General features: G+C 57.3%; 3 protein-coding genes across 18 annotated transcripts in view; 2 read left to right on the forward strand and 1 right to left on the reverse strand.

Annotated features, from left to right (window-relative positions):
• The window catches only part of BEAN1 (brain expressed associated with NEDD4 1), a 41,727-nt gene extending 27,574 nt beyond the window's left edge, over positions 1 to 14,153 (forward strand). Inside the window, exons 3-5 of the mRNA XM_021093984.1 lie at positions 2,512 to 2,775; positions 8,577 to 8,727; positions 9,603 to 14,153. Of these exons, the coding sequence (XP_020949643.1) occupies positions 2,512 to 2,775; positions 8,577 to 8,727; positions 9,603 to 9,936 (749 nt within the window). The 3' untranslated portion in view covers positions 9,937 to 14,153. The remainder of the gene's footprint in view (positions 1 to 2,511; positions 2,776 to 8,576; positions 8,728 to 9,602) is intronic.
• Positions 14,330 to 19,187, forward strand: LOC110260929. Its single transcript, XM_021093983.1, has 2 exons — positions 14,330 to 15,858; positions 16,654 to 19,187. Exons 1-2 carry the CDS (start codon positions 15,349 to 15,351, stop codon positions 17,764 to 17,766), a joined length of 1,623 nt encoding a protein of 540 aa, XP_020949642.1. The 5' UTR covers positions 14,330 to 15,348; the 3' UTR covers positions 17,767 to 19,187.
• TK2 (thymidine kinase 2, mitochondrial) overlaps positions 22,825 to 25,755 on the reverse strand; it is a 29,225-nt gene continuing 26,294 nt past the window's right edge. For 13 of the 16 annotated variants that reach the window (XR_002344551.1, XR_002344553.1, XM_021093986.1 and 10 more), the window contains one exon: positions 22,825 to 25,193. Coding sequence is in view for 12 of the 16 variants with exons in the window: in XM_021093986.1 (XP_020949645.1) it covers positions 25,095 to 25,193 (99 nt within the window). In the remaining 4 variants the exon portion in view is untranslated. The remainder of the gene's footprint in view (positions 25,194 to 25,755) is intronic. The other 3 variants (XM_021093994.1, XM_021093991.1, XR_002344552.1) reach the window with 3 other exon arrangements.

The following is a 25,755-nucleotide window of genomic DNA, read 5'->3' on the forward strand; positions in this document are numbered from 1 at the left end:
TAAGAGCATGGGGCTTTGGCTGCCCACTCACCTGGGTCCTTTGTGGGCTGTGTGACATTGTGCAGATTACTTAACCTCTCTGAGGCCCATTTTCTCCACCTGTTAATTGTGGATCCCCTCATGGACCATCATAAGAATTAAATGAAATAATATAATGCATGAAAACTATGAAGCATGGTGCAGGACACACAGTAGGTGTTCAGGAGATGTTAGCAACTCATGCTGGTGTGTGGTGGGAAGGCTGCTTCTCAGGGAAGAGTTGCTATTTTTGTGGTACAATTTTCTCTTGATCATGAGCACCTTTGCAGAAGCTGCTTAGAAAGAAAGTCTAGGATAGAGGCAAAGCTCACCTTCTCCTCTGTCCTTGCTGCAGCTGGTGCAGGGGGACAGGGAGGCCGAGAGGTGGGAAGGGATCTAGCGTCATGTTATTTCCCTGCAGTCATGTGTATCTTGTTGATGACATGGGCGCTATGCCTGTAAATTGGAATAGTTTCCCTCATGATTTAAAGCAGCACCTACCTCTGCCGATCATGGTGACTGGAAGATAATTTCCCAACCGGCCATGCAGGCAGATGCCTGTGCCAACTGGCTCCATCTGCAGGCACAGGTGTTGCCATCTCCACACCTGGCTGGTAATGAGCCTGGCACTGCCAGGAAGGTGAGGCTCTAGCGCTGCAGCAGGTGGAGGGAAGGGCATCTTCAAGGTGACCCCACCAGACTGGCAACTCTGGGGCAGGTTCTGCATGCTGATCAGGGCAGGTGCACACACAAGCACATCCAACCCTAGGTTCTCATTCTGGGCACCTGCAGCCTGGCCATGGCCAGCTTTCCAGTAGCACATCTGCCTTGGATCGTGAGGTGATTGGTGCATTCCAAGCCACTGCAGCAGCTGGAACATACTGAGCAGAACAGTGGAGAGCCCACCCTCCCCAAGGAGTGCTGATGTCCCTGACCTTGGGCTTCAAAGTCCTGCCATGGGCTTCAAAGGTGAAAGGCCATGGTAGAGAGGAAGAGAGTAACATTGGTTGGATGGCCAGCTGACCGGTACTTCATTAGAGAGAATTTGGGAGTGGAGTGACCACTGGCTCAGCTCCAGCCCAAGCCAAAGCCTGGCCACTGGCCCAGGGCTGGCGGCACGGTAGCCTAGATGACTGGTGGCCAAAAGCTGCATTTCATGGCTGATGTGCTCACTGTGTGAAGTGCTGTGTCGAAAAGGATGCTGCGGCTGCCTCTGGGCCAAACAGGAAGAGAATGCCTGCTAATTAGTAATGTCTGCCACTGGCACAGAGTTAGGAAATAGCGGCAGGCAGGGACTGGGACATGGGCTCTAGGAGGACAGACAGGGGGACGTACCCCTCTCAGGACAGGGCTCAGAAGTGCTTGCGCCTGACCCATATGGCTGGCAGAAATGCACCCTCACGAAAAGCTCAGGCCTGGGGCAAAGAATACTGGAGAGTGAGCACTGGACTTTGAAGCTTTGGCCTGAGTTCTCACTTGGCTCAGCCACAGAGTGAGTGACGATGGCTGGTCACTTGATGACGGACTAGGTGCCAAGCCTTGGTCCATGCATCTGTAAAAGCGGAAAACCACACCCTTGCCCAGCTCAAGTGGAGGAGCCCAAGTGGCAGTCACAGTTGCTCACTAGTGCCACGCTGCCTCCCCCTGAGTGAGGCAGCCAGTGCCCATGGGTGTTCCTGGCTGATTCGAATCCCTCCCTGGGACCCCAGCCCCCAGGAACCCATCCTCATATCCTATGAGAGGACAAAGCCACAATGGTTCCCAGGAGCTTTCTTTCCCAGGCTCTCAGGGAGCTAGCTATTGGTCCCAGAGAGGGTTCTTGCATCTCCACATCCCCCCCGCAGTGCCAATTCCTTCCTGGAAGCCCCTTCCCACCCCTCTGCACCTTTGCCCTGGCCCATAACCTGCCTGGAAGACCTCCTAGGTTCACCTCTTTGGAGAGGCCTTTCCTGATCTGATCCAAGCCCCTGAAGTGTCTGCATCCGTTACTGCCCACAGCCCCAGGCCTGCCTGAGCTCCCCTAGGGAGGTTTCGCCCTTGAGGCAGGAGGTCAGTGTTGGCCTCTATGGTTAGGCCTCATGTTCCAACCTCTGTGTATCCTCCATGCCTTCCAGCTCAAGTCCTTCTGGCCTTCCTGCCTCATGTCCTAGTGGAGCAGGGTCCTTTTTGAGCACTCAGAGTCTTGGGTTCACACCGCAGCTCTACCACTACTTTGCTCTGTGACCTTGAGCAAGTCCACCGCCTGCCTTTTTTCCTGTCTCTGAGCTGGGTGAGCCCCTAGGCCAGAGGCTTCAGAGGCGAGGAGAGGAGGCCCGCCCTCACTAGCAGAGGCTCCTGCAGGCTGCTCCCTCCTCCTGGCAGGAGCGCTCAGAATAGAGTCCATGGGCCAGAATATGAGGGACAACTAACTCACAGGGCAGCTGGGGTGGCAGGGAAAGGCATGCGGCGGGGCCCGTGGCCCAGCTCAGTGTCCTCTCGCTCTGTCCACCGTAGCTCGATACAACCGCACCAGCTACTTCTACCCCACGTTCTCAGAGAGCTCAGAGCACAGCCATCTGCTGGTGTCTCCCGTGCTGGTGGCGAGTGCCGTCATAGGTGTGGTCATCATCCTCTCCTGCATCACCATCATCGTGGGCAGCATCCGCAGGGACAGGCAAGCCCGGCTCCAGCGGCACCGCCACCGCCCTCGCCGCCGCCACCACCACCACCACCGTCGCCGCCGCCGCCGCCGCCATCGAGAGTCCGAGCACGGCTACGGTGAGCTGCTGCCCACCCCGGGCCCCGGCCTCCAGTCCCATCTTGACTGCAGCCCAGGAGGCACCAGGGAGGTGGTGGTGGCTCTGCCATGGGGTGGCGGGGCGGGGGCGGGAGAGGCATCCCAGAGGCCTCGAGCGATCAGGAGGAGCTCAGAGGCGCTTACCGGACATAATGTTCTCAGTGGCGACAGTTGCCCAGTTGTCCACCAAGAGTCAGAGGGAACAGCACCGGCTAGTGTTGGTCCAGGCCGTACTGATGGCTGGTCCAGGTGGTGCCTGGATGGAGGGATGGATAGAGAGAGGGGTGGATGAGTGGGATGGGAGGATGGAGTGGGAGGGGGATGAGGAGATGGACAGGTGGGCAAAGGGGCGGGGACTGAGTGGATGAGTGAGTGAATGGATCCATGGATGGAGGGAGAGATGGCTGAGTGGGTGGATGGAAGGATGGATGAATGGAAAGCTGGATGGGCGAAGCTGGACAGATGTGTGGGTTGGGCGGGATGTACGAGTGGATGGAGAGATGGATGGAGAGATAGATGGATGGAGAGATGGATGGGGGAGGGGGGGAGAGGTAGAAGGGTTGGATGGGACCCGGGCGGGGGGTTATATGAATAAGTGACTGGATGGCATGAATGATAGGTGAATGAATCTATCCTCAGAGAGCCTCCAAAATGCGAACAGAACTGATTTGAGACTCCCCCAATTAAGGAATGAGCCTTCCACAGAGGGGCTGGCTAGTTCTTGGGCTGACCTGTCTGAGAAGTATCTATCTGGCCCAAGCTTTTTACAAAATGCAGTCGCCTGACTCAAGCTTATTCTTGGAAGGGGCCAGTTATCTTAAAGCAGCAGGAAGGAACTCACTTGCATTCCACTCTCAGATAGCTTTCAGTGACAGCAAAAGCCTGCACTGAGGCCTCAAGAGGGCCCTGCTGGAGTCGGGGAGAGAGAAGCCGGCCTGTGGAGCCGCAGGGGCCCGGGCACTTTCACGCTGCAGGGCAGAGGGCCTGAGGCCCCCACCTCCCAGTGCCATAACCTTGGGGGGTTCAGAGCTCAGTATATGAATTTGAGGGGGACACACACATTCAGACCACAGCAGGGTGACTAAGGAACCTGCCTGGGGTCACCCAGGCAGCTCGATCCCAGATGTGAGCCCAGATAGTCTGACCTGGATGCCCACGGTCTAACCACTGCACAGCACCATCTCAGAGGGCTAGGCACCCACGCCCCCGAGGGAGGCTGAAGGTACGGGGGCCTGTCCTCCGTGCCAGGGGGGCAAGAGGCCACAGTGGAAGAAAGATGCTGCAGGTCAGGGGTCTGCTTTTACTGCCCAACAATGAAGACTAAAGAGAAAGGTCAGCGTTAATACAACAGGTGTTGTAGAGTTCCCTTTGTGGCACAGGGGAAACAAATCCAACTAGGAACCATGAGGTTGTGGGTTCAATCCCTGGCCTTGCTCAGTGGGTTAAGGATCTGGAGTTGCCGTGAGCTGTGGTGTAGGTCGCAGACGCGGTTCAGATCTGGTGTGGCTGCAGCTCTGGCATAGGCCGGCAGCTGTAACTCCAATTGGACCCCTAGCCTGGGAACCTCCACATGCTGCGGGTGCGGCCCTAAAAAGCAAAAAAATAAAAATAAAAAATAGGTGTTGAAAACTCAGCCATTCAAGTCCCCTTGAGTCTGCCCAGAAGCCAAGGACTCCCCTAGAAAACAATCCAGGGACACTGCCCAGACCAGGCCTGCCTCTTCCCGCCCTTGTGTCACCAGCCCGACCCTTGGGGAGTGCGGGGCTCCTGCCCAGAGTGTGCCCGCCACCACCGAGGAGCCCAGGTACCACTTTCGACCTCCCCTACCCAGGATGGTGCCAGCCAGGCCCAGGCGGCCTGCCTAGACAGCCTGTCCTCCACTCCCCCGCTCCTCCCTGGGCACCTCCTTCATGCCCCTCTGTGGCCGAAACGTGGCCTCTGCACACCAGACAGATTTCTAGTGAAACAGAAAGAACAGCTTGACTGCTTTGCCAGGTGAAGGAGGCCACAGCAGGCTAATGCCCTCAGCACAGTGTCCTGCCTTGGGAGGGGACAGCAAGGGCTGTGACAGGTTTAGCTTGAAAAAGGCAGGGCTGTTGATAAGGAAGAGGGAGCCTACATTCTCCCTCCACAGACCATTCCCAAGTCATCCAGGTTAGAGTCAGGTGGTCCGGTGACAGTATCTGGTGGTCCGGTGACGGTGTCTGGTGGTCTTTGGGGTTCTCGCACCTTTACCTTCTCTCTTGAAGGCTCAGAAGAGGAGCGGGGTGTTAGGGGTGTTTCAAAGGAAAACAAAACACCAGGTGCCATATAACTCTAACTAGAAAGTAACCGCTAGGAACAGTTAGTGCGCCAAAGCAGAACATAACACAGAGGAGACTGTTTTAACTAGTTTTTAGCTGTAACAATATTTTCTAATTACTAACTTTTGAGTCAGCCTTTTGAGTCTAAGGGGAGGCCTGGGAGGCTAAAGGAAAAGGCTTTTGCTTCAAAACACAAGGACTCAGGGGCTTGCACGTGGTTTCATCTCCTGCCTCTGCACATTTGCATATGCTCTTCCCTATGCCCAGAATGCCATTCCCCATACTTGCCCAACTAACAGAAGCCTACTTGTTCTTCCAGCTCTGGTTCAAATGCCACCTCCTTCAGGGAGCTTCTCCGGCCCCTCCTTACCCACCCCCCAGGTGGGGGGATCCCTCTCCCTGCACTTCCTTAGCATCGCGCCCACCCCTCCAGCAGTGCCCCTGAAACAGGATGGCTGTGTCGCATCAGGGAAAACAGGGCCTGCACATAGCGCTCCAGGAGCCGAGCTCTGAGCCTGCCATGGGATCTGACCCAGAGGCAATGCTCCCCGGGGCAGGGGAAGGAATGACCTCATTTCATCCTCTCAGCAAGAGCCCTGGCAGCCCACTTTAAAGTCTGGGAAGCCCAAGGGACTTGTTGAATGGTCTGAAGGTCCCCGAGCCCGAGGCTGGTACTCTGAGCCTGGGAGAAGGCCCTGGGGGAGTTCCCAAGCTGCAATCTAATAGGTCAGCCTTGACCTTGAAGCCAGAGATGGGCCTGGAGCAGGCTAGTCCCTGCTGAGTCGGCGGTGGGGCCCCGGGGCCTGTGCCACATGAGCAAGACCCTGGCCCTGACCTCGGAGCAGGTGGGGTGACAGCCAGGCCAAGTCTGACCCACAGCAGCCCTGCGGCCCTGTGGCCAGGAGACCCCTCCAGGGGGCCGCCACCTCCATGTCCATTTCTATCCTCAGCTCTGGGTCTGGCGTCTCCTGGGGGCCTCGGCCTGCGGTGGGAGTGCTGATGGCCCCACACCTGCTGCCAGCCTTTGGGGGGCGCCCAGGGGCCCCAGGAGCCTTGGCAGGATGCCAGGGAAGACGGAGCCGCAGCACGTGCAGCTGTGGGGAGAACACAAAAGCGGCAGAGCACCCACAAGCGCCCACCCAGTGGCCCCGGGGACCCTCTGTCCCTGAGACATGCTGTCCCCTGGCTCTGGTGACCACGCTCCCAGTCTCTCTCCTGCCGCGCCAGCCGCGCCTTGTCAGACTTGTCTGTGGACCCCTCTTCTCTGAGGAGAGAGTCACCAAGGTCCCTCACAGCCCAGCCCCAGGCCCCGGGCCCTCTCTCTGATGCTCCAGCTCATCCACCCGCCGTGCTCACCCAGACACCCCCAAACACCACCCCCTGAAGCCTCACACCTCAGACCCTGGGCGTCCAACAGCCTTCACCTTCCGCTTCTCACTGGGGGACCTCAGGAACATGGCTTAGCCTCTGAGAGTCACCTGTACAGTGGGTACCCAGGGATCCGCCCAAGAGGTCACCACCAGGACTAAATCAGCCCCGTTCTTGGCTTCTGAGTAAGTGCTCAGTAAGGTTAACCATTTTCATTCTCTCTGCCCCCAAGAAAACCTGCTCCAGGGCCACTTCACTGACGCCACATCCCCCACCCCTGCCAGCCCCGGCCCGGCACCTCCAAGGTCTTCTCTACAAGACAACCCACACGACGGAGGTGGGTCATCTGCTCAAGAACCACTCAGTAGCTCCCCACTGCCCTCAGGACAAAGCTGGTCCCCCTCTGTCCGCCACGGGGCCCTTCTGTAGGCTGGCACAGAGGGGGACACAGAGGGGGCTCAGTACGTGTCTGAGAATGAATGAAGGAGTGAGTGAGTGAAGGAAGGAAGGGATGAGGGAGACTGAAAGAGGAAGGGAGGGGGCGGGAGGAGCGGGAGGGACACTGTCTTTCCACCAGATGGACGGCCTGAATGTGAGCTTTGGGGGTCAGTTCTGGTCCTGGTCCACTCTCATTTCTCACTTGCTGGCGGTTCAGTGCAGGTGACCGCACCTCTCTGTTCCTCTGAGGGAGGAGGACAGCCACCCTGGGCCTGTCGCACACTGCTGGGGAGGTGAAGGAGCCCATGAGGCTGGAGCGCATGCTCATAGACGCAAATTCTTCCTCCCCAGCTCCCAGGCCTGCAAAGGGATGTTTACCTTGGATTTGTGCTCAATCATGAACCAAGGTCTTCTTAATTTGAGTAAAGAAAGGGAGAGGGAGATTCGGGTCTCCGTGGAAGAGGAAAGGAGAGGAGATAAGAATTGGCGGAGTTCGAATAGGGGGTGAAGGGGGGGCTTCTCTCCAGCAGTTCCTCGGGAGCTCTGCCCAGCTCGATGTCTCAGGATTGGGGTCTGGGTGAGTGCCTCAGGGCAGCCTCAATTTCCCCAGATGCTCAGCCCTGCGGCCCAAGAAAAGCCACCTTGGAAAGAGGGGTGAACCGTAGTGTGGTTCAGTGTGGGGGGCTCTCAGGCCTGCACCCGGGAGACCTCAGGTCTCAACCATCTTTGCAGCTCCCGCTGCCCCCCACCTCTCTAGACCTGTCAGGAACTGAGATGTGGAGAGCTCCCAGGGGGAGGAGCCAGGGCATCCAGCCGCCCTCTGGCCCCACCAATAATTTGCTGTGTGACCTCTGGCCAGTCACTGAGCCTCTCTGAGCCCCAGCTGTAGAGTGAGAAGATTGTACTCCAGCAGCATCTCCTAAGCAGTGTTACCAGGTCTAAGAAAACAAGATTCTGTGGCCAGACGCTGCACAAGCACAGTTAAATGTGTTTCTCAGCTGCGGGGCGTTTCAGAGCCTTGATGTACTACGTGGTAAAAACAACAACAACAACAAAACGAATAGAAGGGAGTGTGATATATGAAGTTACCAGGATTCCCCAGAGAAGCCCTGGGTACCTAAAGGGAAGAGTGTGTGGCTGGGGGCAGGGACCTGTGAGCCTGACCCCGGAGACCTCTGGACACCCCCCTCCCCATTTTCTAGGCCCCAGCCCTTCTCCACCGTCTTCTCAACTCATCCCGTGGCCCGAGCTGTTCTCTTCCTTCCGCCAGGCCTGCCCCTCTCCGCCTGGTGAATTCCTAGACTAGACTCAGCTCTGGGAGCCCTTCTTCCAGGAAGCCCTCCCTGAACTCCCGGCTGGGTCAGGCCTGTCTCAACTCCCACAGCCCCAGCACTACCTCTGTCAAAGCTCCTGAGCCACTGCCCGCGCCCAGGCTGTTCCCAGGACAGGCTGCTCACTGCCCTGCGCGGGGCCAGCTCTGCAGCTTCTCCACAACCCCATGCCTGGCCCAGCCTTGCCCGTGTCTGGGGCTGTCCCTGAAGGAGCAAAGGCAGCTGGGCTTGGGGAGGGGCGGGACAGCGAGCTGGAGAGAAGATACTCTCAGGGGCCTCAGACCCGTGAGGTCCCTCCCTGGTGCCAGGCCAAAGCCCAGGCTGAATGTCTGTTCCCTGCAGTGTCTGACGGACACGTGTACAGCCGCTCAAGCCACAGACTGCGCTACGCCTGCAGCCCTGCCGAGGACTGGCCTCCACCCTTGGACCTCAGCTCTGATGGGGACGTGGATGCCACGGTGCTCCGAGAGCTGTACCCAGATTCCCCACCAGGGTAAGGAGGCCGAGTGGGGGAGGGGGCCTGAGAGGGCAGGGCTCTGGGCGGGGCTCCCCAGACCCCCTGGGAAGCCCCTACACCCCAGATGGGAGAATATGGATAAGCCTCTGCTCAGTGGGCGTGGCTCACCCTCCAGACCAAGCAGCCCCTCAGTATGTGCCTCCAAAACCCCAGTCACATCCACTGGAACAGGCATCTTTGTGTCCAAATCGCACTGTGCCCATCAGGTGGCCCTGTCCCATTGGGGGATTCTTGCCTGGGGAGCCTCTGAGTCGCATCCTGCAAGCCACACTCAGGCACATCATCACCACCACCAGTCAGGCTCAGGGGACCCTCAGGCCCTACAAACGGCCCTGTCCTCCCCATCACTCTTCACCCTTTACCCCTCTGTCCCCAAGGGCTGGGGAGGGGTAAACTTGCCGGAGGGTGGGTGCTTTTTTGCCCTCCAGCTACGGGTTCAGAAGGCCCCTGGGACTCCTTCCTAACCCTGGAAGGACCTCTTGGGGGTGACTTGAGGCGGAGGAGTGTCTAGAAGCCAGAGGCTGTGCCCACCGGCACCGCCCACCCTGAGTGCCCAGCCCGGGGACGCTCCAGCAGCGGCTACTGTTGTTCTGAGCCACCTGAGACCCAGAGGTCAGTGAGTCGCCCACTCAGGCTCACGTGGAACACTGGGCTGGAACCTGGGTCTCGTGGTTCTGGGGTCTCCCCCTCCAGGGAGCAGAGGGGTTTCATCAGAGTCAATGTGACAAAGACCTGGCCCGGACGGCTCCAGAGCAACCTGTCACTGCAGCTAGGCCCCCAGCCCAGGGGAGACCCCACACCCACTGCTCAGGCCCCGGCACAGAGCCCTGAGGGAGCCTCTTCTCTTGCAGTTACGAGGAGTGTGTGGGGCCGGGGGCCACGCAGCTGTACATCCCCACGGACGCCCCGCCCCCCTACTCGCTGACCGACTCCTGCCCCGCGCTGGACGGCGCCCTGGACGCAGGCAGTGGCCGCAGCCCCGGCCGACACCAGCAGAGGCCGCAGGGCCCGAGCGGCCTCCGCACCGTCTCCATGGACACCCTGCCCCCTTACGAGGCCGTGTGTGGACCCAGCCCCCCATCGGGCCTGCTGCCTCTGCCGGGGCCAGAACCCGGCCCAAGAGGCTCCCATGGCTCCCCTGCGCCAACCCGGGCCCCGGCCTCGGGCCCAGAGAGGATCCTGTGAGGGACCCAGTGGTCAGGTCCTGCTGGCCCCTCGGGGCTGAGCCACATCTTTCAGGCACACAGGGGCACACACATGCGCACACATGCACGCACACACAGACAAACACACATGGCACCCCCACACGCACCCATATATACACAACTTGGACACACACACTGACACACTGTGGGCACACACACATCCAGACGTGCCCCACACGTGTGCAGACACGTGCGCACACACGGCCCCCCTCACCTACACGATCCCATCGGCGAAGGTTTCATTACCGATGACGCTCTCCCACCTCCAGCCTCCTCCCCAGCCCGCAGACGAAGCTGGGAGCAGAGAGGTGGAGGAGGGACCAGGGCTCACTCGGCGCCGCCTCCCCCCCCCCACCTGTCTGCCCTGCCCCCACCTGGCAGGCTGTGCCCAAACTCGGATTCTGCCTCCAGTGACTGCTCGACCATCCAGGTCAGCTGCCAGGCTCGACCCCAGCCCAGGGCAGCTGGACCTCCTGGTTGGCGGGACGGGTCTCAGTGAGGTTCAGCAACGCGCTGTCCCTCTCTCTCAATTCCAGGGCAGAAGAGCTACATCACCACCCTGCCACTTACAGGGTGAGGGACAGGGGTCTGTGGGCTCAGGCACAACCTGGAGATCCTTGCAGCCCTCCCTGCCCACCCCTAGCCCCATGCCCTCAGTCTGGTGGTGCTAGCGGCGTTAACTCAGAAGCCCTCACCCCAGGCACAGGTGATGGACAGGGCCCTTGGCAGGCATGCAGCGGTGGTGGTGGGTTATAGCTGTGCCCGAGTCCGTCTAGCCGCTGCCCAGGACCAAGGGTTTTCAAAGAAGAGGGAGGGCTGCCTGGGTCTGGCTCCAAGGCAGAGCAGTGGCCCCTTGCTAAGTACATGCTCAGCTAACCATTATGGCCTAAGCTTGAGGGGGCTGAAGCCCTACCCCTGAAGCCAGTGCTGTCCTCCTGGGGAGTGGCTCATAGTTGGGAATGGTGAGCCAACATGCTCTGGCCCTGCTGTCCGTGGTGTTTGTGGAGACAAGATATAGGGGACGTGGGCCCCAGCGTGCCACTGCGAGAGGACCAGTGCACCTCGGCCTTGCTGCTGGGGTACCACAGAAGGGAATACGAGGGCTGGGTTTTTAGAAAGGCTCAGATCTCGGGCCCTGAATCCCAGCAATTTCCATCAGAGACCACGCAGGTAGCAGAGCCAACTCCTAAACACCTAGCCTGCCAGAGGTTGGCAGCCGAGCGAGCATCTGTGGCAAGCATCCCCGCCAGCATCACCAGCGGCAGAGAGTTCTCAAACCCACCCCGCCTCCCTCCCCACCCCTCGCCCTGCAACAGCACCCCAGCCATCCCCTCCCCCACATTCCAATTCCTCCAACAAAGGGCTAAGACAATTTAGTAATCCCTTTCTTAAGAAGAAGGGTGGCAAGGAAGGCAATCGTGAATTTTATTTTCTGTAGAAATAGAATTTCTTCTGGTGCAGAACTGAAAGGAATCCATCCAGAGGTTCTGTAGCATCTGGAGCCCCTGAGTCCACCCCGGGGGAGGAACCTTGTTTACAAGCAGTTCTGTCCACCTTTGTGGTATACTGTTTTCTAGGCAAAAAATATCTGTCTGTTGTACTGTATAGCCTTTACAACGCACTCCAGGGATGAGGGTCTTTTCAGAAACGCCTCCTGCTTCTGCAACCCTAGAGACTGCCCCGGGGAAAAAGATAAAAATCCCCACATGCTCATCAGTGTTTGAGGGATAGAGCTGAACAGCTTTTCTTGTTCCTGGATTAAGCGCTAAATAAGCAACAATGTATCTTTTCTGTGTTCAAAATAAAAATATCAATAAAAAACGTTGCAAGAGGTATGGATCAAGGATGGTGGGGAGGGGCTGGCACCATCTGAAACTTGAAACAGTAAACAGCAGCAAGCTGAAAATATGTTCCTTCTCCCCAAATTAGCACAGCCATTGAGGCCTTGTCATCTTCCTATTGAAGAGGCTATTGGGGTTGTCCCTGACTCACCCGAGTTAATCTTTTAACCTCTCTGAAACTCAGCATCTTTTCTCCCAGATTTGGCCCTAAACCTCTGGACTCGACTCCAGCAACACCAAGGATTGCACATCTCACTTGGACAGCAGTTGGCTCTCCGCACCCAGATGGCTTTGACTACCAGGAAGCAGGGGACAGGGGATGTAATCAGGATGAAAGAAGTTGTTTTCTCCCCTTCTGCAGAAATTCTCTTCCTGTCTGTGCTTGCCATAAGACCTTGGCTTTGGTCGTTGATCCCTTGGCCAACAGAGGCTGGTTCCCTCCCTCTGCCACTGTTCCCTCCCACAGGAACTCAAGTAGAGCCCACTAGCGCAGTCCTAAACTCCCGAGTGCCCTGACAGCGGGATGCAAGCCTAAGGAAGGTACAGCCCACTCCCAGGTCCCAACAGTGCTGCGCCCAAGCATCTCCACGCCAGGCCCACACTGCCACCTGCTGGCTGCCTGCCACCACTGTTCAGAGCAAATGAACCCCACGGATGAGCAGACTCCCTTCTCCCACTTTCAGACACTGACACTCACAGCTGTAGACAGAACCTTTTTAGGTCCTGGGCCTCTCTGTCTCCCTTGGATGCTCCATAGGTTGAAAGCATTCAGGCGTTCCATTTCTGGGAGTGACTTCTGCCCTCCATCATCTCTCCTTGGGCACAGCCAGATAGCCAAGCCCCCGTCGCTGTATGCAAAACAGTCACTCCTCTGTTCTTCTAAGCACCACTGTGCCTGGCTCAGGTGCCACCCCCATGCTGCAAGGCCCCTGCTCCTGGGAATGGATGGAGCAGCCTTCATGGCGATAGTGCCCAGCCACCTGCTGACCCCAACCTGAACCACCGCACCCCGACATCCAGTTCCAACACCACACTTAGGATCCCACTGGCCCAGGGGGACTGTTGGGCTCGGTATTTACTGCCTCTTCCATCTCCAACATGCCTTGTGTCCACTGCGACATGCAATGGCCTGTCCACCTATAAAGCCACATCCACAGTCTTTGTGCACATTGCTACACAGAGACCTGTGCACACTCCCACATGGAGACTGGCCACCTCTCTCCACCAGGGGCTGGAGGGGCTGGACCAAGGGGGGGCTCGCTGGACAGCAAGGCCATGAAGGCCCCAAGGAGACAGGACCTGAAGGCAAATTCCCAGGACAATGGGAGCGGGGCAGGAGGTGGGGGGCAGGACCAGACCCTGGGATAGGATGTGGGTACAAGGGGTTAATGGGGGAGGAGACCCCAGGAGCACTACCAGGGAGGGGGCAGTGAAACCAGGAAGGGAGGAAGCGTGTGCAGCATGTCATCAAACAGGTTGCCGCCACGGGCAACTCCACGAGAACGAGCAGAGCACACCTCTGTTAACCGCCTGAGGGAGATGGATCACTCACACAGCGGCTCTCACACTCAAAGGTCATTGAGGCTGTTCCCCAGAGAATGTTAATCCCTGCCCTTTGTGCACCAAGTGGGCTCTTCTAGCCAAATAAAGTCTTCAGACAGGGGCGCTGCAGCTGCTGGCTGATGAGGCCACTGCCACGGGCCGGGCACGTTCCAAGGCCTGTGGACAGAGCGCCCATGGCATCCGCCACATGTGAGCAGCAGGAATCACCCGAGAGGAGGAGGGAAGGTGGCTACAAAGCCCGGTTCCAGTCCTGGGGGCCCCTGTGACCTTGGGCCAGACCCTTCCCTTCTCTGGGCCTCAGAACATCCCCCATCAGCCCACCCTAAGCCAAAGCAGCCCCTGCAAATCTCCAGCATCCTCTATCCTCCTTCTGCCCCTGCCTTATCCCCAAAGCAAGTCACTCTGGCAGGCAGAGAAAGCAGGCTCTCACCAAGCCAGCCACTCCCTGAGGGCCCAGGAAGTGTGACTAACGAGATAGTTCAAGAGACTGCAGTGGCCCCAAGTGGAGGAGGCAGGCCCTGGAGCAGCCGGGCTGACCGGTGCACAAGACGCCACAGAAGGGAATGGATCCAGGCACCCTGCCAGCGTTCCCCCATGATCCTGGGCAACCCTGGAGAGACAGGGACGGAAGGCAGTTCGCAGTCACGATGGGCTTCCCAGCAGCTGAGGACTAGGGTGTCCAGAAGGAGTGAAGCGGTTAAGTCAACAAGTAACCAAAAGAGGAGTTCCCGTAATGGCTTAGTGGTTAACGAAACCAACTAGCATCCATGAGGACACGGGTTCAATCCCTGGCCTCACTCAGTGGGTTAAGGATCCGGCATTGGTGAGCTGTGGTGTAGGTCGCAGACGCAGCTCAGATCCCATGTTGCTGTGGCTGTGGTGTAGGCCGGCAGCTACAGCTGCGAATGGATCCCTAGCCTGGGAACATGCATATGCCGCAGGTGTGGCCCGAAAAACAGACCAAAAAAAAAAAAAAAAAAAAAAGCAACTAAAAGCAAGAGAAGAATCATATATTGTTGAATTGTGTGTACCACTTTGTGAAATGTTAACAATTCCACACCCCTCCTCAGGGAGCAAATGAGGCCAGAGAGAGATCATTTAAACCCTTTGGTTTCAGATCCCCTGCCCTACCCCATGGTCTAGTGACCACCCTTCAAGATGACTCAACGGCCTGGAACCCATCCCCAAACCTGCCACTCCTGTTGGGTGCTCCTGCAAGTCTTCGGTATTAAGGAAAAGCAGAGCCTTGGCTATCAGACAGACTTGGTGTAGTCTGCTGAAAACAGCCCCACAAAGACGGCCAGGCCCTAATCCCAGAACCTGTGAGTATGTCACCTTCCTTGGCAAAGGGACTTTGAAGGTGTGATTAGGTTAAGAAGGCCCTTGAGATGAGGTCATTAGCCTGAGCTGTCCAGGTGGGCCCAGGAGAAGCACAGAGGTCCTATGAGAGGGAGGCCACAGGGTCAAAGGAGGAGAAAAGAAACTGAAGCAGAGACAGGAGAGAGATTGCGCAATGCTACAGAGCTGGCTCTGAACATGGAGGAAGGGGCCACAAGCCAAGGACTGCGGGGGCTCCAGCAGGTACAAAAGGCGAGGAAATGGCTTCTTCCCTAGAAGCTCCAAAAGGAACCGGCCCAACCATGACATGGGGCTTCTCACCTCTAGAATTATAATTAAGTTGTGTTATTTTAAGCCATTAAATTTACAGTAATTCATTACAAGCAGCAATAAGAAACTCCTGTCCTTGGGCTCCCATCCCAGCTCTTGCTCTCGCTGCCTTGGTCTCCTCATTCATAAATAGGAGGAAGGGGCACTTGCGATGGACAAGGGCCTCTCTGGCTCTCTCTGGCCCCAGGCTGTGACAATGCCAAACGTCCAGCAGCACCCATGTGGCGTGTGGAGGATGCAGGCACCAGTGCACTTCCCCATTTGCTCTGGAGGCGAGGCGAGGATCCGGCCTGACCTTGACTCTGCTGCACTGGGAGGAGATGAGCAGAACCCCAGCCACTTCCAGAGTAACAAGCAGCCACCCTGCACAGCTTTCTCTTTTGCTCGCACCACTTCCTCCTCGGCTTCCTGACTCAGCTGGGGGATGGGACAGAGGCGGGCTGGCCTGGGCAGCCCAGAGGACTCTCATCCAGCCCCTCAGCGCCACCATGAGTGGGTCCCGACTCCCAGGCCCAGACAGGGGTGCTCCTGAACCCCTCCTGGATGACCTCATCGGCTACTACACGGACAGGGCAGAGGAGGGCCAGCTCAGGGTCTGCAGGCAAGCAGCCCTCATCCGCAGGGCCCAGCAGCTCCTGGGCATGCGGGCCCCGCCCCAGCTCTGTCTGCCGGAGGATGTGGCCCCTGACCTGGAGCCCCCTCACTCGCAGGGGGCTCCCAGCTCTGCCCAGCACATCTGCCACAAACTGGTGCGCGCACTGGAATTCCTGGAGCTGATCTCTGTCAACCTACTTCTGTCTCCCGGGAGGAAGGAAATCAGGTCCCTGAAGGTAGGCAGCGCCAGCCCCGAGCGAGGGGGTCTTGGGAGGGGCCAGGGCTCTGCTTTTGGGGGGGACGGTGGGTCTATCATGCCCACTGACTTCAGCCCCTTTTTACAGTTGGAGAAACTGAGGGCTGAAGAGGTTACTACAGCTTGTCTATGGTCTAAGAAGCAGCCCAGACAGGACCCAAACTCAGGCAGTGCAGCCCCTGACCGCTAGGCTGTACCACCTCGCTAAGGAGTCGGTACAAGGAGCTCGTAAGAAGCAAGGGAAGTTCCTGCTGTGTAGCACAGGGAACTACAACTGGTCACTTGGGATGGAACATGACGGAGCATAATGTGAGAAAAAGAATATATACATGTGTGACTGGGTCAAGTGCTGTACAATAGAAATTGACAGACACTGTAAATCAACTATAATGGAAAAAACAAAAATCTTAAAAAAAAAAAAAAAAAAAGCAGCAGCAAGGGAAAGACTTTGGCTGGGGAGGGCCACTGGAAAGGCTCCATGTCTTCTCGCTCCAGGCCAGTGCTGCTAGGTGGGGAACCAGGACACTGGCCCGCTCGGTCCTTCTCTTGCTGCGTCTCTTGAGACACAGGTCCTGCCGCTGGGCCTTCATGTGCCCTTCTGTAAAATGGGACGGGGTGGCTGGCCCGTGGGCCAGGTTTCCATGTGGGCTGATGCCCTGTCCTAGCTGCTTCTCAGGAGCCTCCAGGGGCCGTGGGACCAGCCGTTGGTCCTGCCCGGCCCCTGGCAGCCACACTGCAGGGACCGTCCACCCTAACCATCACCCGTCTGTTCCAGACATACACGGGGAATTTTGCCTACTGGGTGCGGCCCGTGCTCTCCGAACACACTCTGCACGCGGCCCTGGGCAGGCTGGGCTACAGGGCCACCTCCAAGGCCGAGTTTTCACTGGTCCAGGCCGCCAGCGAGGAGGACACCAAGCAGATGGTGTTTGAGATCTTCCTGACCAGAGTCGCGTGTGAGGCTGTTCTCGGAACCTTGGGCGGACCCGTCCTCAGCGAGAAAGTGGCTGGGCGCCATCGCAGGCCCAGCCCGGGGAGAGGGCCGGCGAAGACCCGCACCAGCCTCCGGGAGGCCCGGCCAAGCCTGAGCGCCCCCGCAGGGATGGGGACGGACAGGACCCGGGCGGAAGGCGCTCAAGGTCAGGGCGCCCTGCCCATGGCCTGGAGCCCGCCTGAGGTCCCAGTAGCCCCCCACAGTCCCCTCCCCGGCCCCCTGGTCCCTTTGGGCCCCTGGCGCCGTGCCAGCACACGCTCGGACAGCGAGGAGTTTCTGACCTGCTATAGCGACCTCATCCTGCACCAGACGCCCCTGTTCCCCGGGGACTGGTCCCCGAGCAGCCTGAAGGAACAGCAACTCCAGGGCCCAGCCCAGGCACCCGGCCCTCCTTTAGGGGAGGCAGCCACCACTTCATGTAGCAGTGGCAAGCAGTTCCTGGTCCCCAGCGCAGCTCCTGAGAGCGAAGGGGTCACCATTCGCGGGCAGCTCTGCCTGAGGCCAGGCCCCCAGTGGTCTGAGCATTCCTTGGCCCCAAAGCCAGAAGCACAGACGGAGCCAGCCGCCCCTGGCACGTACGATGCCCTTCCACACGCTCCTCCTGAGATGGACCAGCTCTGTGAGCTCCTCGCCCACCTCCTCACACCCCCAAGTCCAGCAGACCGGCTCTGGGGACCCCGGGGCCCTGGGGTTGATGAGAACAAACAACCACAGCCTCTCGTGGGGCGAGAGGCAGCCAGTGAAGGTGGCAGCCCAGACAGGGTCACTCAGCTCTGGAGGGCTCCCGAGGCCTCCTCCCATGTACGAGAGCCCCCCAGTACTCACTATGTCCCCCTGGAGGGGCCAGTTCCCACGCGAGGATACTGCACGAGCCACAGCAGACACCTGGACTAAGCCGACTGCTTTCCCGCCAGAAAGGTGACCCTTTGGAGAGGTAACCCCTTGGAAAGGTGGCAGATCCAGGACTACAGCAGGGGAGACAGCAGCCAAGGCCACAGCTTGTCAGGCACGGGACCAGGCTGCAGATCCCACCTGGTCTCAGGTCCCAGACCTGTCACCTACAGACTGTGTGACTTTGGGCTTCTCACGCCACCTAAGCCCCGTTTCCTTCTGTAAAGTGGACGTGGTGTCAGATCTACTTCACAAGAGGCTGGGAATAGTTAGTGAGGTGAGGTGTGCACAGCAACAACCTTAGCGGGGCTTCCTGTCCCCTTCACCTCCCAGCTCAGTGTGTGACCTTGAACAAGCCATCCTGCATCTCTGAATAGCAGTTTCCCTTGGCATCCTTAAGGCATCTGTCACAGGGCAGATTGAGAGAGAGCTGTGTAGACCACCAGCCAGGTAATACATCCTTAATCCATTTAGGGTCCCCTGTCGGCCTCCCTTTGCTCTCTGCTAACTTCTGATTAACAGAGAACAAGGCCCAGCTAGAGCCCAGGGTTAGCTCACAGGCCTGCTCTATACCCAGGGTTGGGGCTCCACCCTCTGGGCTGCCTGGAGCGGGGCCCCCCTCCACAGCCTCTCCTGCCCCCATATGCACACATGCATGCACACTTGTGCACGCGCACGCGCGCACACACACACTTTCCTCATGGGGGCCCCAAGATAGACCGTCCTTGTCCTCCAGCCAAAACCCTCTCTCTTGGGGTAACAGGGCCAGCCCCTCAGCTTCGCATCTTTGAAGTGGGGAGGATGGCCCCTGCCTCCCAGGCCAGTGGTGAGCAATAAAAGTTACATCAGTAAAGGCCCCTTTGGAGTATACAGAAGGTGCTTAATAAATGGTGCCTGCCTTGCTCTCCCCAGAGCTGAGCATATGACTCCGCCATTTTCAGTCCCTAAAGATTAAAGGGGACCACACGTGGGAAGGATTTAAGGGGCACCAGCCCCACTTCCCTCCCAGGCAGACAGAGGGCCAGCCCCCACACAGGCTTTTTGAGACAAATCAGGAAGCAGTCTGCACTGGGGAGAAAGGGGTGTACTGGTCACCCAACCACCCCTCCACCCACTTGCCTATCCATCTACCCACCCACCCATCCATCTACCCACCCACCCATCCATCATCCATCTATTCCATCCATCCTCCCATCCATCATCCATCCATCCATCCATCCTTCCACCCACCCTCTCATGAAAATTACCCAGCACAGCACCCAGCAGTTGTCACTCAAGCTGGTGAGCTGTCAATGTCGGGCTGGTGGGGGGTGAGGCAGAGGGCGTCAGGAACCTTAGAAGGGATGAAGACCCGGGAACCATGGCAACCAGGGCTTCTCCTCAGGGCATCTAGTCCTGGATCTGACCTGCAGCCCGTGACTATTCTTTACTCATAATTATCTGATTATTAACATAATAAGCACGCTGGGCCCCAACCCACAATAGAACTTTTGCTCTCCTCCAATGTTCCTGCCCCCCGGTGTTGCCCATCTACTCCAAAGCTGAAGCCTCAGGTAGATATCATTCTTGATTTCGCTCTTGCACATCCCTCATCCAACCACAGCTGTCAGTCACAACAGGGACCAAATCTGACCACATCCCTCCTTGTCCCACAAAGGTCTGAACCCCTTGTCCGAGCTACCATGGCTTCTCAGATCCCTGGAGGACACCAGCCCCCTCCCTTGTCTCCCAGTCTCTGCCCTCACCTCCTGCAGTCAGCTCCACCCCGCTGCCAGAGGATCCAGTTAAAACCTCTCTGTCCCTGGAGTTCCCATTGTGGCTCAGCAGTAAAAGATCCAACTGGCATCCATGAGAATGTGGGTTCAATCCCTGGCCCTGTTCAGTGGGTTAAGGATCTGGTGTTACCATAAACTGTGGTATAGCCCGCAGATGTGGCTCAGATCCAGGTTGCTGTGGCTGTGGTGTAAGCCGGCAGCTGTCGATTTGACCCCTAGCCTGGGAACTTCCACATGCTGTAGGAGTGGCCCTAAAATGAAAACAAGAACGAAAACAAGAACTAAAACAAGAACACTGTCCCAACATGACTCTCATGTGCTCAATTCCCTTCTGGGGCTCCCAAGGCCATACAAAGCCCCGTAGGCTTGGTCCCTCCTACCCCGCTGACCACATCTCACGCACCCTTCCTTGCCAGCCCACTGCAGCCAAGCTACCCTTGACGTCTGTTTTTTTTTGTTGTTGTTGTTGTTGTTTGGGTTTTATTTTTTTGTCTTTTTAGGGCTGCACCCATGGTCTATGGAGGGTCCCAGGCTAGGGGTCCAATCAGAGCTGTAGCCACCAGCCTACGCCACAGCCACAGCAATGCCAGATTCGAGCCGCGTCTGCAACCCACACCACAGCTCACAGCAATGCCTCACTTAACTCACTGAGCGAGGCCAGGGATCAAACCTGCATCCTCATGGATATTAGTCAGATTCATTTCTTCAAGCCATGATCGGGAACTCCAACTTCTGGGATCTTAACAAGCTAAATCCACCCGCCCCGCCTCACAGCCGCTGCCCTCACCCCACCTGAGCCCCCCAGATTCTCTTGTTATTCACACCTCACCTTAAATGTCACCTTCTCAGAGAGGTGGTCTTCCCTGGCCACATCGGCTCAGTTCAATTTTCTGCACAAAGACACTTTAAGTGTATTTCATTTTCCATTTCCCCGACTCGAATATAAGCTCCATGAGAGGGACTTGCCTCGTTCACAAGCGTGTCCAAGGATCCATCTAGGGAAACCATTGAATGAGTATAAAATGTAGAAAAGACAGATGAATATGAAAACAGAAGCAACTATGAGCGAGGCCAGTCATGCCCAGAGCCCTACGTGAGCAATGCTCCCATGTGACAGATAAGACAACCAATGCTCCTGAGAGGTTCGATGACGTGCCGAGGTTTCCTGGAACTCCTGGAGGTCCAATTCCGGAGAGCATCAGGCTAGGAGAGGTGTTCCCAAAGGGTAGTTCCTGGACCAGCAGCCTCATCATTTATTGGCAAGTTATTAGAAAACAAATTCCCAGGCCCATCCCAGAGCTGCTGAATTAGAAACTGGGGGTAGGCCCTCCAGGGGATTCAGATGCTCTGAAGTTAGCGAACCATAAGCTAGAGAGTCCCAAAGGGCACAGCACCGGGAGTCACCAGCAGCTGCAGGGCCCCTAAAAGAGGGTTTCCCAATGTGTCTCAAGGAACACTAGCACGTCCAGGGATCTTTAACGGATTTTCCCCAAATGAGGGGTTCTACTGTCAAGCAAGTTTGAGAATCCTCGACTACAACAAAGTTCAGCAGGTGTTTTTTCTGCAGGACTTCTCGACTTGAACTAGGCTAAAAGACCTGTGTATCTCAGACAGTGTGTCCAGATAGTGTTGCCCCAATTTTCTGGACTACAGAACCCCCATTTCCCAGAACACCTATTACTATCTCCCCTGTGTGCCAAGGACCCCAGGCTTCAAGAAGGAAAAGCAGAAATTCAACAAGGCAGCCGTAAGAGCCAATGCCCATCCAGACGCCACAAGACTGGGTTTCAACTAGCTTCTGTCAAACGGCTTTTGCCAAGTTCACCATCTTATGCCAACTAGAGGGACAGAGAATTCACTCCAGCCTTAAGGGAGCCGCGGGGATAGGGTTGTCAGGAAAAGAAAGCCACGTGCCAGTGGCCCTGGGGCCTCTGGTGAGTCACCTGCCGCCAAAGACCAGAGGCACTGGGCACAGTGTTACCGTTAATAGATTCTCAAACAGTGGAGGGCTGACATTTCCAAGAGCCTGTCAATTATTTTAATAACTGTGACTCTTGGGGCGGGGGGAGGCCAAGGGGATGAGTGTTACTCACTCGGCAGATACGTGAGCATTTGCGGTCAGCTCCCCCCAACAGCCCCAGGCTCTAGGGAAATGAGGGCGATGTGGATTCAATAGCGCCCAGGGTGGACGGGTTCTGGAAACATCGTCCACCTGCTCTCAGAGCAGTAAGTACAAGCTCTCCTTCACCAGGTTTGACAGTGAGAGTCTGCGGGATCCCCAGGAAGGGTCTCTGACTGATGGAGCCCCGAGCTGGGGGGGGCGCCTCTCGTCGAGGTGAGGGCTCAGGTGGAAAGGAAAGGAGGCAAGAAGGGGAAATCAAGCGGCCATCACTTCCCGGGCCACAGGCAGCCACGGCCTCCTGAGAGCCTCCCTTGGACGGGCGCCGAGGCCCCAGCTCCACCACTCCAATCTAGTAACGGTAACACGGTGCCCAGTGCCTCTGGTCCCCAACTCAGCTCTGGTGGAGGGCGGGTGGGAGCTGGGCTGTGGGACCAGCACGGAGTAAGACGCGGGCAGCACAGCCCTGCGGACACATGAGAGTGCTCGGTGCCTCCAAGCCCCACCCCAGGCCTCTGGGCCGAAGGACGCCCTCTGGCCATTTCCAGCCCCACAGCCAAAGAACCCACAGCCAGCCTCGAGCACACCAACGGTACCCTCTGCAAAACCCGACCTGAGGGCCTCACCCAGGAACATGGTCGTGTCCCCCTCCCTCTCCCCTTTCCTAACGTGAGCTGAGCCAGATGATGTGACCCAGCTTGTGGTCGACAACTTCCCTCTCGCCTTTCCCCCAGTTCTAGCAAAGCCCAGTTAGAACTTTCCAGCTTATCTCAGTGGTGCTTTGCAAGCATCACCATCCACATTGGAACCAAGGTGTGAAGCGGGTGGGGGGGTAGGCCCTGATGCCAACATTAGCCAGAGTAGGCGCTCCAGTGCCACACTGGACAGTAAGGCCCCTGGAGGAAGGAAGCCAATCCCAGGACAGAAAGGGCCCGGGACCCTAAGGCCTCGAGCCACCACACCAGCCCTGCACCACCCACTGCTGTATTTTTACAGGAAAGAAGAATATACTTCTAGCTTGGTTTTCTTTTGTTTGTGTGGTTTTTTAAGGTCACCAGGCACATGAGATGTTTCTGAATGGTCCTAATCACGTATTTTACATGTAAAATAGAAAGCCTCAAATGTAAATTTGGAATTATTTCACTAAAAACGCTGACAAAGAAAATATACTGTTCAAGATTTTTTTTTTTAATTAGCAAGAGTCAGAGCAGCTGAGAGGGCTCTGGACTGGCTTTACACCCAATGAAACCCCACCCCAGGGAAAGAACGGGGTGACACCACTGCCCTGGCCTGCCCCGTCCAGCTCCTCGGGGATGCCAGCCCCTGCCATGCTCCTCATGGTTGTTCCTGGGAGTCCCTGGGGGGTGCCTCCCTCTGCTCTCAGAACTGGCCCATGCCTACCACATGCCACCTGCGCCCTTCCTGCCCTGGTTCTCGACAGTGTTCCTAACCGCTCCATGACCCCCACCACCACCAGCCCTGCCCGCCTCGTCGGGAAGAGCAACCCTCGGTGGGCTGGCTCCAGCCATTTCATGTGACATCTCCGGGCTGGGAGATTTTGGTGACAAGCTCCAGCCACTGTAGTTGCGTACACCACCCTCTCCACAGTGCCGGGGGGCGGGGACGACCGAGGGCTCTTCCAGACCCAGACATCCCTGGTGTTTAAAAAGCAAAACATTATCCTATGGGTGTAAGGATGCTGCAGGCAGCCAAGATCACAGGCATAGGAAACACACCAAAATTACCAGGTCTCAGGTGAGGGATTTACTGGCTACCACAGCACATGATTTCTTTTTAATCACACTTCCCCCCAAACAGATGCCCAAACTGAGCTGTGGGGAAAATCGGACTGTCCCATTCGCGAAGTCCCAAAGATGGTCCCAGCACACGGAGACGCCCGGCCACAGAGGCACGGCCTCGCCCAGCTTTCTGTCTGTCACCGACACCTGGGCGCGAGACACGTCCCCACTGGGCTGCCGCCCTCCCCTGCACACGGCCGAGAGTCGGTCTAGCCAGGAAGGGCCGGAAGCCAGAGTGCTGCCCCTCTAGCGCTGCCTCTGGAACTGGACCCTACCAGGGCCGCCCGTCCCCTACTGGGCGTCAGTCTCGTGCACAGAGGCTGGGTCGAGGCCGTCCCGCCTTTACATACCCCAGCTGCTGCTCAGAGAAGCCCGGGCCTGTTTCCCCAAGTTCACAATCATTCCATCCCCATTTCTGCATCCAGTCCTCTGGAAGCTCCCTCCACCCACCTCCAAACATCAGGAGCACCAATGCTCCGAGAGCCTTTGCTTTCAAGCTCGACTTCCGGTCCAGACTGTCCCCAAAGAGCAGCTCTTCCCTTCCCTTGCTTCCACCTGACGCAGGAGACAGCCGTGCCTTCAAGGCGCTGCTACAGCCGAGCGGAGCTAGGACAGTCTCTGAACTTAACGCAAGTTTCCTGCTCTACGGCCCAAGGGGTCCCCGTGGATAGAAGAACATTTCAAAAAAGATTTAAGGCCACTTGTGTCTCCGCCCTGGGCCACACACTCCCAAGAATTCCAGGCCAAAGCTCCTCACACGAGGCCACTGTGGAGTCAGAGCCTCAGAAGCCAGGTGGTGGCCTCCTGCCCCAGGGCAGCACCGCACACACCAGCCTGGGGCCACAAGCCACTGCCGACAGGAAATCAGCAGCAGCTCAAGCAGGAATGTTGTCACCAAGGAGACCAAGCACCATTCAGGAGCCAAGGATCAGGAAGTCCCAATGACAAGGTGGTAGGTGCCACCCTGGCCTCCCGCTAGAGAACTGCTGAACACCAGGCTCCAGCCAAACACGGCACAATTTTGTGAAAGCCTAGAAATGCTAACTGTCCTTGGGAACTGCTCAGATTGAGAGACGATGCCAGCTCCATGCACAGCTGGCCCTCCGCACGCATGCGTGAGGGTCTCCGGCAGGGCAGGCAGGGCTCTCAGGAGGGGGCAGCCTGGGGCGAGAGGTCATCTGGGAGTCACCAAGTCTGAATGGTGCTGACTCCACTGTCACTGGCTAAGTGACCCTAGGGAGTTCCTTAGCCTCGCTGAGCTTCAACTTCCTCCTCTGGGATGTAAGCCGACCACCTCGCCCTCCCAGGGGGTCTGAAGGACTAGAGACCATGGGTCCAGCCTAAGTCAGGGGGCTCTGCCCTTACTTAGAGGGATCCAGTGGTGAGAAACCACCAGGAGAGGCGTCCGGGAAACGCAAGGCTACGAGCTCCAAAGGGCAGGCCAAACCCATGGGTCCCATTATGCCATCTACCCAGGAGGCCAGAAACCCAGGATAAAGACACTGGCGAGGAAAGAAGACCATTAGGAAGACAAATGTGGCCAGACAGAAAGCCCTCCCGAGAGCGGGTTTTTCCCAAATTGCTCCTCATAGCCAGCTTGGCAGCAGCAGGCATTTTTCTGGCAGGATCTTTCCCATCTTATGGACCAAGCTTCCGATTCTCTGGAGTTAGTATTCGGTGACGGTTTTGTTCAAGGAGTTCTAACATTTTCTGCATGTTGTGGTCCGCCTCAATCACCTGGAAATTAAACACACGGGTCACAGGGCTGCACCTGTCCTCACCATCATCTTCCCTTGACGGATGGAGCGAGAGAGGCGGAGGCAGGCCGGGGGAGGCAGGGAAGGCCACGGTCACAGGCAGAGGAAAAGGAAGGCCGGCCAAACAGCTCCCGGTTCTAGGTCAATCCACATTCTCAACTACACATTCACTTAAGAGTCCATGACAGTGGTCCCTGCGGCAAGCTCATGAGTGACTTCCTTATCATTTTATATCATCCACTTTTCCATAATAAGGAAAAAGATAAATTTTCTTTAAAAACCCAGTACAGTAATATCTCACTTTCCAGCAACCTCACTGTATAATGTTTGGGCAGCTCAAACAGATGTCCCCAAGGCCACACACGGTGTGTGCCCAGGCCTCCCTCGGATCCCCCACGGCCCACACATTCCCAACAGTCTGCAGTACCCATGCGCCCACCTCAAGGAATTTGGCAGCAGCAAATCAGAAAACGTGGGGACAGGGAAGCAGGGCAAATCTGACGGGGCAGACACGTGAGCACGGTTAGAAACGGTGGGTGTCA

This window comes from Sus scrofa, chromosome 6 (assembly GCF_000003025.6).
Source record: "Sus scrofa isolate TJ Tabasco breed Duroc chromosome 6, Sscrofa11.1, whole genome shotgun sequence".
Lineage (NCBI taxonomy): Eukaryota > Metazoa > Chordata > Mammalia > Artiodactyla > Suidae > Sus > Sus scrofa.

What these genes read in the sequence shown, in the direction of transcription:
- LOC110260929 (XM_021093983.1), top strand. Translation starts at nt 15,349, where the DNA reads ATGAGCAGAACCCCAGCCACTTCCAGAGTAACAAGCAGCCACCCTGCA. An exon ending in AGGAAATCAGGTCCCTGAAG is followed by an intron (nt 15,859 to 16,653) that starts GTAGGCAGCGCC and finishes CGTCTGTTCCAG; the next exon opens with ACATACACGGGGAATTTTGC.